This window comes from Labeo rohita, chromosome 15 (assembly GCF_022985175.1).
Source record: "Labeo rohita strain BAU-BD-2019 chromosome 15, IGBB_LRoh.1.0, whole genome shotgun sequence".
In the NCBI taxonomy this organism is placed as follows: domain Eukaryota; kingdom Metazoa; phylum Chordata; class Actinopteri; order Cypriniformes; family Cyprinidae; genus Labeo; species Labeo rohita.
In genome coordinates this window covers 16,296,640-16,315,012 of record NC_066883.1, presented here as the reverse complement: position 1 = coordinate 16,315,012, position 18,373 = coordinate 16,296,640, and the positions used below count along the sequence as shown (strand labels likewise).

General features: G+C 34.1%; 1 protein-coding gene across 6 annotated transcripts in view; it reads left to right on the top strand.

The window, feature by feature from the left end:
• Positions 1-18,219, top strand: part of sgsm2 (small G protein signaling modulator 2) — a 76,385-nt gene extending 58,166 nt beyond the window's left edge. For 3 of the 6 annotated variants that reach the window (XM_051129308.1, XM_051129305.1, XM_051129303.1), the window contains 12 exons: positions 6,990-7,149; positions 8,555-8,619; positions 8,723-8,868; positions 8,983-9,111; positions 9,194-9,376; positions 10,678-11,043; positions 11,170-11,294; positions 11,497-11,579; positions 13,423-13,532; positions 13,664-13,760; positions 13,841-14,008; positions 16,357-18,219. In XM_051129308.1, coding sequence (XP_050985265.1) covers positions 6,990-7,149; positions 8,555-8,619; positions 8,723-8,868; positions 8,983-9,111; positions 9,194-9,376; positions 10,678-11,043; positions 11,170-11,294; positions 11,497-11,579; positions 13,423-13,532; positions 13,664-13,760; positions 13,841-14,008; positions 16,357-16,445 — 1,721 coding nt within the window. In that variant the 3' untranslated portion in view covers positions 16,446-18,219. Of the gene's footprint in view, positions 1-6,986; positions 7,150-8,554; positions 8,620-8,722; positions 8,869-8,982; positions 9,112-9,193; positions 9,377-10,677; positions 11,044-11,169; positions 11,295-11,496; positions 11,580-13,422; positions 13,533-13,663; positions 13,761-13,840; positions 14,009-16,356 lie in introns of all 6 variants that reach the window. The other 3 variants (XM_051129307.1, XM_051129304.1, XM_051129302.1) reach the window with 1 other exon arrangement.
• The last annotated feature ends 154 nt before the right edge of the window (positions 18,220-18,373 follow it).

Below are 18,373 nucleotides of genomic sequence, written 5' to 3'. Positions count from 1 at the left end.
ATGTATAACTAATCTATTTAACTAAAATAAATAAATAAAATAAATAGTAACCCAAAATAATTAGGAGAGAAAATTCTAATTATTGGTTTTATTTACATATTTTAAAAATAATTGTATTTTATTATTTCATAATTTTATTTTATTTTAATAAGCATTTAAATGTAGCGCATACAGTAGCTTAATTTATGCAAATCTTTTTTTTGTTAAATTGTCTGTAGTTTCCATAGAATTTCCATAGTTTGAATGTCGAGACATTTTTTTATTTTATTTTAATCTTAAATTAATTTAAACATTAGGTACAATATGTGTGTATTCTATGTGTAACTAATCTATTTAGCTTAAATAAATAAATAAATAAATAAATAAATAAATAAATAAAATAGTAACCCAAAATAATTAGGAGAGAAAATTCAAATTATTGGTTTCATTTACATAATTTATATTTACATATTTTTAAAATAATTTTATTTTATTATTTTATAATTGTATTTTATTTTAATAAGCATTTAAATGTAGCGTATACAGTAGCTTAATTTATACAGATCTTTTTTTGTTAAATTGTCTGTAGTTTCGATAGAATTTCCATAATTTGAATGTTGAAACATTTGTTATTATATTTTAGATTATTTTATTTTAATCTTAAATGAAATTAAATGTTAGGTACAATATGTATGTACTGTATGTATAACTAATCTATTTAGCTAAAATAAATAAATAAATAAAATAAATAGTTAAATAATTAGGAGAGAAAATTCTAATTATTGGTTTCATTTACATAATTTATATTTACACATTTTTTAAATAATTGTATTATTTCATAATTTTATTTTATTTTAATAATAGTTGGTATAAGTACAATATGAATATATTGTATGTGTAACTAATCAATTTAGTTAAAATAAATAAAATAAATAGTTCCCAAAATAAATAGTAACCCAAAATAATTAGGAGAGAAAATTCTAATTATTGGTTTTATTTACAAAATTTATATTTACACCTTTTAAAAATAATTTTATTTCATTATTTAATTATTTTATTTTAATAAGCATTTAAATGTAGCACATACAGTAGCTTAATTTATACTTTTTTTTGTCGTTAAATTGTCTGTAATTTTAACATTTTAAAATATTTTTTTAACTTTATTGTAAAGTTAGGTAGTTTTAACCCTAAATAACTATGCAGAAAAATTCTAATTATTAGTGTAATTTGGATAATATGAATGTAGAAGCTTTTTTGTCTTTATTTTACTTTATTGTAAATTTAATAAATTGTTGTTTAATAAATTGAAAAACATATGTATTACAGATGTATTTTTCTAACATGTTAGTGGTTCTATCCTAAAATAACTAGGTAGGAAAATTAATTAATTAATTAATAAATGTGAATGTTGAAACAATTTTTATTTTATTTTTATTTTATTAATATTAAAAGTAATAAGTCATTATAAGTACAATATGTTTATATGTATAACAAGTCTATTTTAATAAAATTAATTGTTGTAATCTTAAATAATTATGTAACAAAATTCTAATCATTGGTTTTGTGTACAAAATGTAATTGTTGGTTTTATTTACATAATTAATTGTAATAAATTGTTATAAGTGCATTATTTATATCTGTGTTAATATTTATAACAAATGTATTTTGTTAAAATATATATAGTTTTAACCCTAAATAACTATGCAGAAAAATTTGCATTATTAATTTAATTCACATAATATAAATGCTGAAGCATTTTTGTTTTTTATTTTTTATTTAATTTAATTTAATTTTATTGTAAATTTAATAAATTGTCATAAGTAAAATATATGTATTACAAATGTATATAAATCTTTTTTTTTAAATTTAATTTATATAATCTGAATGTTGAAACATTTTTTACATATAAAAAAATAGGAAAAATTCATTATTTTTATCTTATTCTTTTATTTTATTTTACTTTATTTCAAATCTAATAAATTCTTATAATTAAAATATATGTATTACAAATCTATTTGTCTACAATGTTTATAGTTCTAACGTAAAATAACTAGGTAGGACATTTAGGTATTTATTTATTTAACCTATATATTATGGATGTTAAAACATTTTTAATTCAATTATTAATTTAATTCATATTTTTCTCTTTTTTTAAATTTAATTTTATTTTAATTTGAATAAATTGTTATAAGTAAAATACATGTATTACAAATATATTTGTCTAAATTGTTAGTTCTATAACTTCAATTAAAAAAAAATGGATTTAGTTAATCTGTATAACATGAATTATCAAACATTTTTAAAAATATAATAGAAAAAATATTTATTGCAAATCTAGGACGAAAAAATATGAAAAATTCAATTATTATTTGAATTCACATAATATGTATGTTGAAGCATTTTTATCTTATTTTTTGTTATTTTACTGTTTTAAATTGAATAAATTCTTATAAGTAAAATATCTGTATTACAAATGTATTTTTCTAAAATGTTTTTAGTTAATACATTGTTAAGTACAATAAATTAATTACAAAACGGGGGAAAAAAGGACACATTCAGTTATTGATTTAATTTACATAATATTAAAAGATTTGATTTAAAATCAATTAATTTACAAAATATGAATGTTAAATTATATATTCTATTACAGATTCTTTTATGCACACAAAACCTGAATATCCCTTATGTTCACATTTGGGTTTGTGACTGAAGTGTGTGTGTGTGTGTGTGTGGGGTCAGTACAGTGCACATCTCTCTCTCCCTGACTCACTGTCCTCCACTGTCGTCACTCTTTTCCCTCCACGCCTCCGTTGCCGGGGGTTACCCGCGCTAACCTTTCTCACGGTCGGGAGAGCTTCCACTGCCCTGCCACGTTGTCACACTGCTACTCTGCCTTTGTCCTTTTTCCTCCGAGTCCTCTCACACACACACGCTGACACTACCAGACCGACCTATGAGGTGCGATAGAGTTCGTGGAGTACGGTCTCTCCTCCTCTCTGCACTGTTGGGCCTGACTGCGGTGGCCAGGCAGCAATGCTTCCAATGATTTGCTGTTTTCCTTTTGCACTCTTTGGTTGACGAGAGCAAGTCCTTCGAGAAGTCTTGGTTATTTTTGGGTTCCTGTGTGTTTATTTGGTTTCACTGCTAAATGCTTGAAGGCTTTGCATGTCGAATTTGCACACGTTATGTATTCTGTTTCTTTTTTGGTTTGGATCGAATGTGCTCCACCGCTTACTTGTCAGAGTGTTTCCTTCCCTTTTATGAATTCTCTCTTTTCCTCTTTGGTTTGAGTTGTCGTCGTTGTTGTTTTGGTGTTCCTCCTGTGTTGAGCCGGTTTTCTGCAATGCTGTTCACTGTAATTCTTCACTAACTGCAGTCACCTTTCATTATATCAGTTAGGTCCTGTGGGGTTCTGGTGTAGTAGACGCACGAATCGTTCCGTGAACGCGTCGCCCATTCGATCCTAGCCTTACCAAAGTCCCATAGCCCACGGCAGACTTTCAGGGACAGATATTGAGTACGTGCTCTCCGTCCGCGTTGTTGTATAGCAGGTCACCAGCTCCAACCTGAAGAATTAAGGTGAAGAGCATTTACGTTTACTATCGACTCTTTTGGTTCAGTTGATTCACTCTCTTCACGTTTTACACAACTACACACAGTGTACATTCCTCTTCTTTATTTGTCTTTATTTTTGTCATGGTTCAATCTGATGCATCCAGCATGGTAGGAATGGTTACTGTCTGTCCTTCTATACTCCTCTCCAAGCTCTACCAGTGCCTGGCTTGATTTGTGACACTGTGATTGATTGATCGATTGACTGGCAGGTCTCCTGGCATGGCATCCCCGCATCGTTTTACACCTTTTCCTTCTGTTCATTCGTAGATGCATGTTTTTGATATCCTTATACTTCAGGTTTGCTTTGATTTCATTATGTGTGTTTAAGGACATCTGGTTAATGCCATTTCTGACGGGAAGAAGTATCTGGAAAGAAACGTACATCTAAATTGGGGCTGTCAATTTAACACGTTTAGTGATAAATAGAACACATTATACAATTAGTGCAGAGCAGTTCGAGCTTAAAGTACAACCTTTATGCAACGCCTTTTGGGACACTACATTTAAAATAACAGAACCGAAGAGAAGCAAGGGATATCAAGACGCATTAATAAAGCCAAAATACGTTCAACTGGACATTTGCTGTCCTAAAAGCGCAATGCTCATGGCGTGAAATGCTAAAAAACAGCTCATATCAATAATACGGAAATAAAACGCACATATATTAACATCTGGAGACACTTAATGGAGAAGGTCACTTTTACTCACCCCCATGTCATCCAAGATGTTCATGTCTTTCTTCAGTCGCAAATAAATTATTTGAGGAAAACATACCAAGATTTTTCTCCATATAGTGGACTTCAATGGGGATCAACAGGTTGAAGGTCCAAAATGCAGTTTCAGTGCCGCTTCGAAGGCCGAGGAATAACGGTCTCATCTAGCAAAACGATCTGTCATTTTGTTAAAAACATAAAAATTTATGAGAATTTACTCACCCCGATGTCATCCAAGATGCTCATGTCTTTCTTTCTTCAGTTGCAAAGAAATTAAGTTTTTTGAGGAAAACACTGGATTTCAGTGGTGGCAAACGGGTTGAAGGTCCAAACTGCAGATTCTTCACAATCTTATCTAGTGAAACGATTGCTCATTTTCTTCAAAAAAGAAAAATATATACACTTTTTAACCACGAATGCTTTTCTTTCATTAATCTGTGATGTGCATGCGTGTCTTCACGCATTGCGTAATCGCGTTGTAAAAGTCACGTGCGTTTAGTTCTTCACCCGTGTACTTTGGTTCAAAAATGTAGGTTAGGGCGAAAAACTCCATCTTATTTTCTCCTCCAACTTTAAAATCATCCGACATTGTTGTTTTAAAGGCATTGTTGTAAAAGGCGTTTGACTTTTTTTGCGCGTTCGCTTTGTAAACACCAGGTTGGTACTTCCACCTACGTCACGTGTGCGCGATTACGTAATGTGTGAGGTTGAGCTAGTGCAGGATGAGCATATGTGGTTAAAAAATATTTACGTTTGTATTTTTCTTAGAAAATGACCAATCGTTTCGCTAGATTAGACCCTTATTCCTCAGCTGGGATCATGTAGAGCCCTTTGAAGCTGCATTAAAACTGCAGTTTGGACCTTCAACCCCTTGGCCACCACTGAAGTCCACTGAAGTCCCAGGAGATTTTAATTCTGAAAGTGAACTTCTCCTTTAAAACCGTAGTGCTCATGGCGTGAGATGCTATAAAACAGCAAGACTTGACTCTGCTACATTCGTACATAAACTAATGTTTAAAAATAAAAAATGAAAAGTTGTGTGTACATGGCCCCTTTCGATAAACAGATTTATGTTCAAGAATATGGAAATAAAACACATTTATTAACATCTAGAGACACTTAATGGATTAGTTAGATTTACTCACCCCGATGTCATCCAAGATGTTCATGTCTTTCTTTCTTTCGCAAATAAATTAAGGTTTTGAGGGAAACATTCCAGGATTTTTCTCCATATAGTGGACTTCAATGGTGATCAACAGGTTGAAGGTCCAAATTGCAGTTTCAGTGCAGCTTCAAAGGGCTCTACACGATCCTAGCTTAAGAATAAGGGTCTAGCGAAACGATCGGTCATTTTCTTAAAATACAAAAACTGATATACTTTTTAACCATGAATGCTTATCTTGCACTAGCCCTGCGATATGCATACGTGTCTTCATGCATTGTGAAATCACATTGGATAGGTCACGCTCGGTAAGTTCTTTGTCTGTGTACTTCGGTTCAAAAACCCCATCTCGTTTTCTCCTCCAACTTCAAGATCGTCCGACATCGTTGTTTTACCTTTTTTTGTAAAGGGCGTTTGACTTTCTCTTAAACACTGGGTCGGTACTCCCGTCTACGTCACGTGTCCATGATTACGTAATGCGCGAGATAGTGCAAGATGAGCATTTGTGGATAAAAAGAATATAAATTTGTATTTTTCTTAGAAAATGACAGATCGTTTCGCTAGATAAGACCCGTATTCCTTGCCTGGGATCATGTAGAGCCCTTTGAAGCTGCACTGAAACTGCACTTTGAACCTTCAACCCCTTGGCCACCATTGAAGTCCACTGAAATCCCAGGAAATTTTAATTCTAAAAGTGAACTTCTCCTTTAAAACCACAGTGCTCATGGCGTGAGATGCTAAAAAACAGCAAAACTTGACTCTACTAGATTCATACATAGACTAATGCTTAAAAAACCCCACTGTAGACATGATGCAAAAGCAAGCTGTTATAAACAACCCCTGTGGATAAACAGTTTTATGTAAAAAAATATGGAAGTAAAACACATAAATCACATCTAGAGACACTTTTCTTAATGTCTACTAAGCGATTTACATCTGCCACAGTAATGTCTTTAAATTATTTTAAAATTAGGTGTGTTTTTTTTAAATTAAAATTGATATGTAATTTTAATTAACTGATATATCACTTAAATAATGTAATGAATTTATTTAACTGATTGACAGCCCTAATCTAAATACCATCCACACTGAACAAATTGCTTAATATGTATTAAAAAAAAATCAAATGCAATTTACTCTTCCTTAATTATCTCATGGTTGAGCTGAGGCCTGAAATTCAGTGAATCTGAGGCCGTTGAGCTGAATATGATGGTTTATGGCCATTCCAGTCCAGCTGTAATAGCCTAATTTCCAGTAGAGATGTTTTATGGTGTCTGGGATGTGAAATGAACTCCCATATGGCAGCTTTCCGCCGTCCAACAGCTTCTTATTGTAGAGTAGCTCTGAGAGGAAAGAAAACACCAATTTTCAATTATCCTAGTAATATTAATAGTAATATATCTCAAATGCAGGTTACTAGAGCAGGTTTCATATTTGCTTATTCATCTCTTATTTCCTCTCTCTGTCTCTTTCTCTCACTCTGCCTCTTTTCCGACTATTGCACTCCCACGCCCTAGTAGACCACGGGGACATGATGGAGATGCAGGGTTTTGGCGGCAGCCCGTTGTCATGGCAGCAGGGCGAGTGCACCAGTCATATGTCATCTTGTCTGTCCTGCTCCACTGGGGGCAGCAACGCTTCCGTCGAGCTTCCAGCGAGCTGTACCTGCATGCATGACCGGTGAGAGAGCTGTACTTTCACACTTCTGGTTCTGGGAACTTTTATTGTTAAAAAATACAGTAAAAACAGTAATATTGTTAAATATTAATACAATACAAATTTAAAATGAAAATTTAATGATTTAAAACGAATGTTCAGCACCATTACTCCAGCCTTCAGAAATCATTTTAATATGCTGAATTGCCTCACAAGAAACATTTTATTATTATTATTATTATTATTATTATTAGTGTTAAATGTTTTTGTGGAAACCATGATTAATTATTTTACAGGATCTTTGATGGATAAACTGATGTTTAAGAAAGAAAAAACATGCATTAAGAGCTGGGGGTGAAAACTTTTGAACAGAATGGAGATGTGAACATTTTTCTTATTTTGCTTAAATATCATATTTTTTTCATTTAGTACTGCCCTTCAGAAGCTACAGAAGATACAAAATAAATAAAATTTACCCTGATCTTCAAATTCAAAAAGTTTCCACCCCCAACTCTTATTGCATGGTATTTTGACCGCAACTGTATCTAATATATAATCTTATAAAATAATCTTTTATAACCTTAAATAATATTGCAATTTTCACAATGTTGTTTTGTGGATAAGACATTTTTAACATTTTTAGACAACTTTGTCTTGCATTTTATACTTCCTAATTATGTACAATTAAATAATATTTTCACACTTATGAGTAAGATTTGTAATATTTCTTATGCTCATCAAGGCTGCATTTATTGATCAAGAATCCAGAAAAATTAGTAATATTGTGTACTATTATTATTATTAAGTAAAATAACTCTTTTCTATGTGAATATATTCTAAATGTAATTTATTCCTGTGATGCAAAGCTGAATTTTTTATAATTACTCCAGTTTTCACTGTCACATGATCCATGATCATAATGAAAATTCATTCTGAATGCTGATTTGTTATCAATATTGAAAAAAAGTTGTGCTGCCTAATAATTGGTTGGAACCAGTGATACTTTTTTACTAAGTTTGTGGTCAGTAAATTTGTATTCTTTCTTTTTTTTAAGAAATTAATACGTTTATTCACCAAGAATGTGTTAAACTGATAAAAAAGTGATAGCAAAGTCTTATATTGTTAGAAAATATTTATATGTTGAATAGATGCTATTCTTTTTTACTTTTTATTCATCAAAGAATCCTGAAAAAAGAATAAAAGATTCCAAAAAAAATATTAAACAGCACAAGTTTGATAATAAAAGTATAGAAATCAGCATATTATGATTATAAAGTTCCCAAATAAAAAAAAACACCCATATGTTAAATATTTTTATTAAGTGCAATGTATATGCATTTTTGCTGTAGTTTGCATATATTTTTGCAGAAGCATCTGTCTAGTCTTCCTGTATTGAAAGACATAACGGATGTTTCCCTTCTGTGTCCAGTATTCCACTGAAGATGCTGTGCCAAAATATGAAAAGACAGATTGTGTCTCGAGCGTTTTATGGCTGTAAGTCCAAAGAAAATCTGTGTACTTATTCATATCAGTTACTATAAAACATCCTCAGCTGTGCATACACTGCTGTAATGCTCTTTCGCCACTTTTTTTGTAGGGCTGGCCTACTGTCGACACCTGTCCACTGTGAGGACGCACCTTTCAGCACTGGTCAACCACAACATTGTCCCACCGGACAAGCCCTGCGAAGCCTCTGGAGGGCTCAGCAAAGATGTGTGGAGTAAATATCAGAAAGACTGTAAGGTTAGCCTAGTGCTCTTCAGCTCTGGTCACTAGAGGGTACTAGCGGTCACCGACATGTGCCGTAGGTTGCAGTAGTCCCGCTGTCTCCATCTGTCCCTTATTCTCTCTTGCCAGAATTATAAGGAGCTGGAGCTGCTGAGGTTGGTTTACTATGGAGGGGTGGAGCATGAGATCAGAAAGGAGGTGTGGCCGTTTCTGCTGGGCCACTACAAGTTCGGGATGGACAAGAAAGACATGGCTCAGGTAAAGTTTTATAAGCACACTTCGTCACAATAGTTTGTCCTGGTGTGATGTGCGTTCTGATGTGCCCTTGTGGGTTTCGTAGATTGACGAAAAGATCACAGCACGGTATCAGCAGGTGATGCGGGAGTGGAAGGCATGTGAGGTCATCGTGAAGCAGCGGGAGAAAGAGATGCAGTCGGCCATCTTTGCCAAGTTGTCGTCAGGGAGCAGTATAGACAGCCACGTCCTCAGACTCATCCACAGAGACTCCACTATTAGCAACGAGGTCAGTCACAAGCTCTGTTTAAGCACGAAGTGACTCACAAACTCTAGCACGCTGCCTATATAGACTGCATCCTAACACTTATAGAATCACATAAATTAATGCTTTGGGCTTCTCTTACTATGCAGAACCTGTATATAGCACATAAAATAAAAGTTCCTTTCTTCATTGCAGTTATTTTCAATTAAGTTTGGTGTTAGCATGTTGCTAAGCAAACCATAAACAGATTTTTTTTGTTGTTGTTGTTTTTTATTACACTTTTCAATACTTTTGAGTATGGACTGAAACACTTTTTTTCCCTAATAGCACACGTACATCTCTGAGACGTCTATTTTACGTCTGCATTTACATCTGCAAGACGTATTTTTTAGAGTGTTATTTGCTCATCTGCAATATGTCTATTAGACGTTTCCTATCAGATGTCAAATAGACGTCTATTAGATGTCTTTAAGATGTTTATGATTTAGAATGTATGTAAAACTGACATCTTACAGACGTCTGCCAGATGTTTGTACACGGCAGATGCTTTCCAGATTAAGTGATGTTTAACAGACATCTTACAGACATACATGTGCTTTCTGGGTTATCATTTAGTATAAACATGTTTCTAAGCTAACTGCTTAATACTTTAATAAGCATAAACATGCATGGTACACAAATATTGGGTAAAACTGTTCACTTCTGATTACACGTTTCAGTACTTTTAAGTCTGTTTATCATTTGGTAGCATGTTACATCAGTGTAGCACACACAAATATTGGGTAAAACAATTTGTTTTTGATTATTTCAATATTTCCCTGTTGAAAAAAACAGCATATGCTGGTATGTATGTTTTGATGCTGGTTTAAGCTGGTCCTTAGCTGGTTTATGCTGGTCCTTGACCAACAACATGACCAGCATAAACCAGCATACATACCAGCATATGCTGTTTTTTTTCAGCAGGGTTTTGAGTAGCCCACCCCTTATGAAAATTAACCATGGGTTTATTATAGTAAAACGTGTAGTAACCATAGTTTTTTGCGATATTGATTACTTCTATAACCACAGTTTTACTACAAATATTATAGTGTAGTAAAACCATGAGTAATTTAATGGTTACCTATTGTTTAACTATAGCAATTATAGTAAAATCGTAGTTGTAGTAAAATCACGGTTAAAGGTTTTCGTAAGGGACTGAATGAAATGATTATCATTTAGCATTAGCATGCAAAATACTTTAATAAGACTGATTACATGTTTTAACACTTGGAGGTAAATATAGCATTATCTTGCATCGTCATATCGCATCTCTTCTCTCTCTTTAGGTATTCATGTCCGTGGATGAGCCTGACGGAGGAGGTCACGACACCTCATGTGAGGGAGGAAGTACTCCCACCTTAACCACTGTGGTTACCCCGGCCATGTTAGCCCCCGACGAGAGGCCGCTGGTGGAGTTTGACTCTCCGGACTCAGGCCTGCCCTCCTCCAGGAACTACTCCGTAGCGTCTGGACATTCCCAAATCATGTCCAGCATCGATGACGGACAGAGCATGGAGGAGGACACTACACCCACAGGGGTACTGGAGGAGCAGGGTGGACGGGACTCTCTGAGTGAGGACAAACTCTGCAGTCAGCTGGACAAACTCACAACCACTACTGAGGGCACTACACCATCCTTCTCTTCATATACGGTACATTAATGCACTATTTAAGCAGATACACCATTACAGATCTACATTTATCACAGTCACAGTACACAAATGTATATGGACTGCTAAACTAAAAATCTTTATTCTGGTCAATGTGCCTGTGAGCAGATCGAGCTGTTGGACACAGTGGCGCTGAACTTGCACAGAATAGACAAAGACGTCCAGCGCTGCGATCGCAACTATTATTATTTCACTACCAGCAACCTGGAAAAACTACGCAACATCATGTGCAGGTCAGTAGAGGACCGTGTTGATCTCTGTGTTCTCACTTGCCTGTGTGTCTCTCAGAATAGCAGCTCAATGAATTTCAAATCAGTCAGTCTGTTAGATTAATTGAAACATAAATCACAGACTGTAACTAATTTTCTAAATCAGCTGAACTGAGGCTCAGTTTACCTCAGTCTCTCATGTCTCTGTCGCTGTTTTATGATCCAGTTATGTGTGGGAGCATCTGGAGATTGGCTATGTGCAAGGCATGTGTGACCTTCTAGCCCCACTGATGGTCATTCTGGATGATGGTGAGTGAGACACTGAAACATAATAGATAGACAGACATATAGACTATAGAGATTTAGAGATTTTTTAGGTCCTTGACTTGTATATTTATTGTAAAAGAAATGTTATAAAATCCACCTGAACTGCTGAGACTATCACAACATTCAAGAGCAGCTGAGGACATACCTTTTCTGCAAGCACTCACTATAAACCAAAGCACGTAGACACACACACACACACAAAAAAAATATTTTTCCGCTCTGCAGTTTTCCTCTGCTGTACTTTATTTCTTTATCTACCTCCTCTGATCTAGCTTGTTTTCTTAAAGGGAAAGTTCACTGAAAAAAATGTAAATTACCCCATGATTTACTCACCCTCAAGCCATCCTAGGTGTATATAACTTTCTTCTTTCAGACAAGTAGGAGCTATTTTAAAAAAAGAAAGTTGAGGCTCGTCCAAGCTTTATAATGGCAGTGAATGGGTGTTGAGAATTTGAAGTCCAATAAAGTGCATCCATCCATTACAAAACATACTCCACATTGCTCCAGCTGGTTAATAAAGGCCTTCTGAAGCCAACTGATGCATTTGTGTAAGAAAAATATCCATTTTTAAAAGGTTATAAACTGTAATCTCTAGCATCCGCTAACTGTCGTACGCGTATTAAAGATGAGAATATGCTAGTCTTGCAAGAACCAAGTTTTGTTTACAGGAGCAAAGGAAGTAAAGTTTCCTTGGTTCACAGCAAAGGAATGCAAGCCTCCTCTCTGCTTGTATCAAAATCCAGACATTTTTCTTTACAAATCCTCATTTTGTACTTCTAATTCCTGACCAGTGTTTTGTTTTGCTCTCTCCTCTGTGCTTCTGCGCGTATGACAGTTACCGTAAAATAGAGATTATGGTTTATATAGATTTAAATGTGGATATTTTTTACACAAATGCATCTTTCTTTAGAAGCAAATCCTTTATTAACCTTCCAGAGCTGTGTGGAGTACTTTTAAGATGCATGGATGCACTTTATTGGATTTAAAAATCTCAGCAGCCATTCGCTGCCATTATAAAGCTTGGAAGAGCCAGAACATTTTTAATATAATGCCGATTGTATTTATGTGAAAAAAGAAAGTCATATACATCTAGGATGGCTTGAGGGTGAGTAAATCATGGGGTAATTTTCATTTTTGGTGAACTATCCCTTTAATTTGTTCCTCTGTTGTAATTCACTTTGAATATGAATTTGAACTACATGCTATTCTAAATTCATTTGTTGCACAAAAGGACTATTTTGTAAATCTATAGTTTTAAATTTAAATGATGATTTTATAATACAACTATTATAATACAGAGATACAACTATTTGAAAATCTGGATTCTGTGGGTGCAAAAAAATGTACAAAATATCTTCTTGGAACATGATCTTTACTTAATATGCTAATGATTTTTGGCATAAAAGAAAAATCGATCATTTTGGCCTATACAATGTATTGTTGGCTATCGCTACAAATATACCAATGCTACTTACAACTGGTTTTGTGGTCCAGGGTCATATATATTAATCATTAATATTAATAATTTAGATTAAATTCTATCTGAAATATAATAATATTATAATTAGATTCCCCTCTCTGAAAACCCCTTTGCTTGGCCTAATTTTCTGTAATATGTATATATATGAACAGTTCATTTGCAAAAACAGATAACTCCATTTTTAACAATTTCCAAAAATCATGTTTTTTCATTCCAATATATATGTGAATGTTCTTATTGTATATTATATATACTACTTTTTAAACAACAATATTTTAGATTCAAATTACATATAAAATATTCTATTTTTACAATTATGTTCTCTTCTTTTTACCCCCTCTGAAGAGTGCTTGGCCTACAGTTGTTTCACTCAGCTAATGAAAAGGATGAGTCAGAATTTCCCTACCGGAGGAGCCATGGACACTCATTTCGCCAATATGAGGTCACTAATACAGGTAACATGACACATGACCTTTCTCTCTCTTCCTGCCTGAGTCAGCGCTGTGATTTGTCTGTTCTTCTGATGCCATCTGTGACATCACGACTTCTGAACATTAAGGTTTTTTTTTTTTTCTTTTCCCTTTAGATCCTTGACTCAGAGTTGTTTGAGCTCATGCATCAGAATGGAGATTACACCCATTTCTACTTCTGCTACCGCTGGTTCCTACTGGACTTCAAAAGAGGTAGGATTCATTTTAGATACCAGAAGCACAAAGAACAGATTGTACCTTCATTGTTTAACTTGCTGTGTATCTTGTGTCAGAGCTTCTCTATGAGGATGTGTTTGCGGTGTGGGAGGTCATCTGGGTCGCCCCTCGGATCTCCTCCAAGCACTTTGTCCTGTTCATTGCACTGGCCTTGGTGGAGGTGTACAGGGACATTATCCTGGACAACAACATGGACTTCACTGATATCATCAAGTTCTTTAACGGTGAGTCAACTGAACAGAGCCAAAGTGACTGTTTTCAGATTTTCCAACACTGTTGTTCATTGATTAACCAAAATGAAGAGCTCCACCCCGAACTCACACCATTGTATGAGACAACTTTTTCCTTTGGCTGCTGTTCAAAATGAGTAGTGTTAAAACACTAGACTAAAAATAAAAATAGAGTAAAAACAGAATCCTTCAGAAATCATTCTGATGCAATAAAACTGCACGATTCTGGATTCTGAAATAGAGGACACGATTCTAAGGAAGCTTGTTTGCACCGCTGAATAAAAAGATAATTGTGACTTTCTGTATTGCAATTCTGACTTTTTTTTTCTCAGAATTGCGAGTTATAAAGAAAATACAAAATAGAAACTCGCAATTCTGAGAAATGAAATCAGAATCTGCAAGATATAAAATCACAGTTCTTACTTTTTTTCCCTCAGAATTGCAAGATGTAAACTTGCAATTGTGAAGATAAAAAAAAAAAAACAACAACAGAATTGCAATTCTGAGAAATAAATTCAGAATTTGTGAGATATAAACTCACAGTTCTAAATTCTGAAGAGTTTACATTTCACAATTCTGCTTTTTTTCTCAGAATTATGAAATATAAACTCGTAATTTTAAGTTCAAAAGTCAGAATTATTAGACATAAATTCGCAATTCTGAGAAATGAAGTCAGAATTTGCAAGATATAAACTCGCAGTTCTGACTTTTCTCAGAATTGCATGATATAAAGCTGCAGTTGCAAGTTATAAAGTTAGTATTGTGTGATATAAACATGCAATTGTGAGAAAAAAAAAACTCAGAATTGCAATTCTGAGAAATGAAGTCAGAATTTGTAAGATATAAACTCACAATTCCGAATTCTGAATTTTTTTCACAATTCTGACTTTATATCGCAATTGCGAATTATGAAGTCAGAATTGTGAGATGTAAATTGTGTTTTTTCCCCTCAGAATTTGACTTTATAACTCACATTTGGGAGTTTATATCTCACAAATCTGAGAAAAATCTTAAAATCCTAAATCTTTTATTAAAAATCTATTTTATTAACCTTTATTAATTGTCCAGCTCTAGTGCTGTGTAATATTTTTTTTTGTTTGTTTGGTTGTTTGTTTGTTTTTTTTTAAAAGTACAGCATTTACTTGAAATATGTTTTTACTGTTACTTTGTTTTGATCAGTTTGATGTCCTGACTAAATAAGAATATTCATGAATTAACTGTGACCCTGACCACAAAACCAGTCATAAGGGTCAGTTTTTTTAAAATTGAGATTTATACATCATATGAAATAGGACAATATTTGGCCGATATATAACTATTTGAAAATCTGAGGGTGCAAAGAAATCAAATTAATGAGAAAATCGCCTTTAAAGCTGTGTTACCAACCAAAAATGAATACATTTATGGTAGAAAATGTACAAAATATCTTCACGGAACATGATATTTACTTAATATGCTAATGATTGTTGGCATAAAAGAAAAATAAATCATTTTGACCCATACAGTGCATTTTTGGCTATGGCTACTAATGTACCAATGACAGGTTTTGTGTTTTATGTAAAACTTTATACTGAATTAACTGGATATTTGTGTTTGTGCTAAAAGTGAAAGTATTTCTACAACCTGTTTTCTAGAATTCCACATCTGTGTTGATATTGAGGTCTTTCTCCCATTGTTAAACCAAAAACAGTTAAAAAAGACTGGTTTTGTGGTCCAGGGTCACAACTCACTTTTAAAATTTTACTTGTCTTGATATTTATTAGTGCCAAAGACCCCAAATATAATATGAACCCCTTCTAAACTTTAAATTTGATGCTGTAAGTGTTGTTTCCTAAATTAAATAATTGGCTTTTATTTTGTCATTATACTAAAACTAATACAGAAGGAAGACTATATTTTTAATTAATCTTTTCTACCCACTATTACAGAAACATTAGATATGTAAACCAGAAAGGGAACATTTTTAATATATTTCAATTCAAATGGATTTATATAGCACTTCTTATTATTAAATTTCTAAGAATAAGATTCTTATTAAATTATTTCCAATTTTAGTCCTTAGAAATCAGATTGGAAATTTTAAAATATTATCATGGTGTTAAAACTGCATCAAAAATATAGATTTAAAAGTCATATCTTACATGATCCCTGAACCCTTGTTTAAGAACCCTTTCTATTAATTGTTTTACCATAAAACAAAGAAAATATAACGTCCAAAAAAACAAACTTCAGCTTTAAAATCTCATGGCACGACACAAGTTTTAAACCGGAAATGCAGCATGTGGCCATGTGAAAGTATCAGTCTATTAAATAACTGCATTCTTTGTGTTCCTCTGTAACAGAGATGGCCGAGCGCCACGACGTGCAGCACATCCTCCGAATAGCGCGGGAGCTGGTACACAAGGTGCAGACCCTTATCGAGAACAAGTGAGAATAAGAGTAGGCTGCCGCCCACCGAGTCCCGCCTGGCCGAATCTCCTTCTCTCGTTCCCAACAGCCCAAGCCTTGAGACTGCCCGGGATCTGCCTCGACGTCTTGACTCTCAATATCGTTTGCCTGCCACAGAATGCCGTTGTGTCAGACCCTGGCGTTGTCTGCATGCTCGTGGTGTTTGAGCACACTGTGACTGAGGTTTTTTCCTTTCTCGCTGTACACGCCTCCAGCACACACCACACCGATCAGGTCCTTTTCGATCTGCTTTTATAAGAAATGAGAAGCCTCGTACAGGGCTCGCAACCGTTTCCTTTCCCTAAAGGCCGCCAAATGTACAGTAAGTATTCCACTCTTAGCGGTGACGATGAATAAACACCGGCGTCGAGCAGTTTAGCTGAGCACAGTTTTCAATCCTCAAACGAGGCTGCTTTACAACAGCTCCCTTAAATAATAACTAAGCCACGAAGAAGTCGTCCAAACAGTGTGTGACCAAAAGGACTGTGCCAATAATCTTGTACTAGTATTTATACACCTCGTTCTATTGTTTAGCGTCTCTATTGCCCCTTCTCTTCTGTACGATTCCTTCGATGTTTCGGGTTGATGGTGGTGGTGATGACGATCTTGGAATAAAAGTAGTTGACGTTGCCTTTGTAACACGTTTCACGACCTGCGTTCATACTTTTGCACTTTGAATCTGTCGCTCCATGACCCCAGTGATGTTCCTCACTGACAGGTGTTATCAGGGGTCACTACACTTCCCTCAGTGTCCTAAAGTCTGGAAAGGGTCCAGGCTCTTCCACGGGTCAGAAAACTGCTTCCACATGAGACGAGTGTGATGACACTAAGATGCTGGTTGGCTTTATTCACTGCCTTCAGGCTTTGTTCCTTGTACAGTGGTTCAAAAGGTTGGTGTCAGTAAGATTTGTTTTTTTTAAGAAATGAATACTTTTATTCAGCAAGGATGCTTTACATTAATCAAAAGTGACAGTAAAGACATTTATAATGTTACAAAAGTTCTATTTCAAATGCTGTTCTAGTTTTTTAAGAATCCTGAAAAAATGTGTTCCGGTTTCCACACAAATATTAAGCAGCACAACTCTTTTTAACATTAATAATAAAAGAAATGATGCATTTTGTGTGACACTGAAGACTGGAATAATGGCTGCTGATAATTCAGCTTTGCCATCAAAGGGATAAATTGCATTTTAAAACAGAAACTTATTTTAAATGATAATATTTCATAATATTACAGTTTTACTGTATTTAATCAAATGCAGCCTACCTTGGTGAGTGTAAGAGACTTCTTTTAGATACATTAAAACAAATCTTACCTACCACAATCTTTTGAACGGTAGTATACGTAAATCATCTCTGATCTTTATTACTGATTATTCACACTTGTCATTTTGCAAATGAACTTCGATCATGTCCTGAATCATGTAAAAGAACTACTTGAATCTGATCTGACTGTTCAGAAATTAGATTTTAAATAGATAGTTCACCCAAAAATGAAAAACTCACCCTCAAGCCTAACAGTTCTAGGTATATATGATTTTTTTTTCTTTCAGACGAATACAATCAGAATTATATTAAAATATGTCTTGGCTCTTCCAAGCTTTATAATGGCAGTGAATGGGTGTTGAGATTTTAAAGTTCAATAAAGTGCATGGAGTTCAACAACTGCTGGAGGTTAACAAAACCTTCTAAAGCAAAGTGATGCGTTTGTGTCAGAAAAATATCTATATTTACAACTTCATACTTTACACGAGAGAGTGGCATACCAGCGGATTGCGTAGGACCAAGTTTTGTTTACAGCAAAGGAAAACCAGTTTCCTCTAGACTTCGAAAATCAAAATCCTCCGCCATTTTTCTTTACAAATCCTCATTTTGTACGTCTGATTTATAGGGTTGGGTACGGTTTCACAT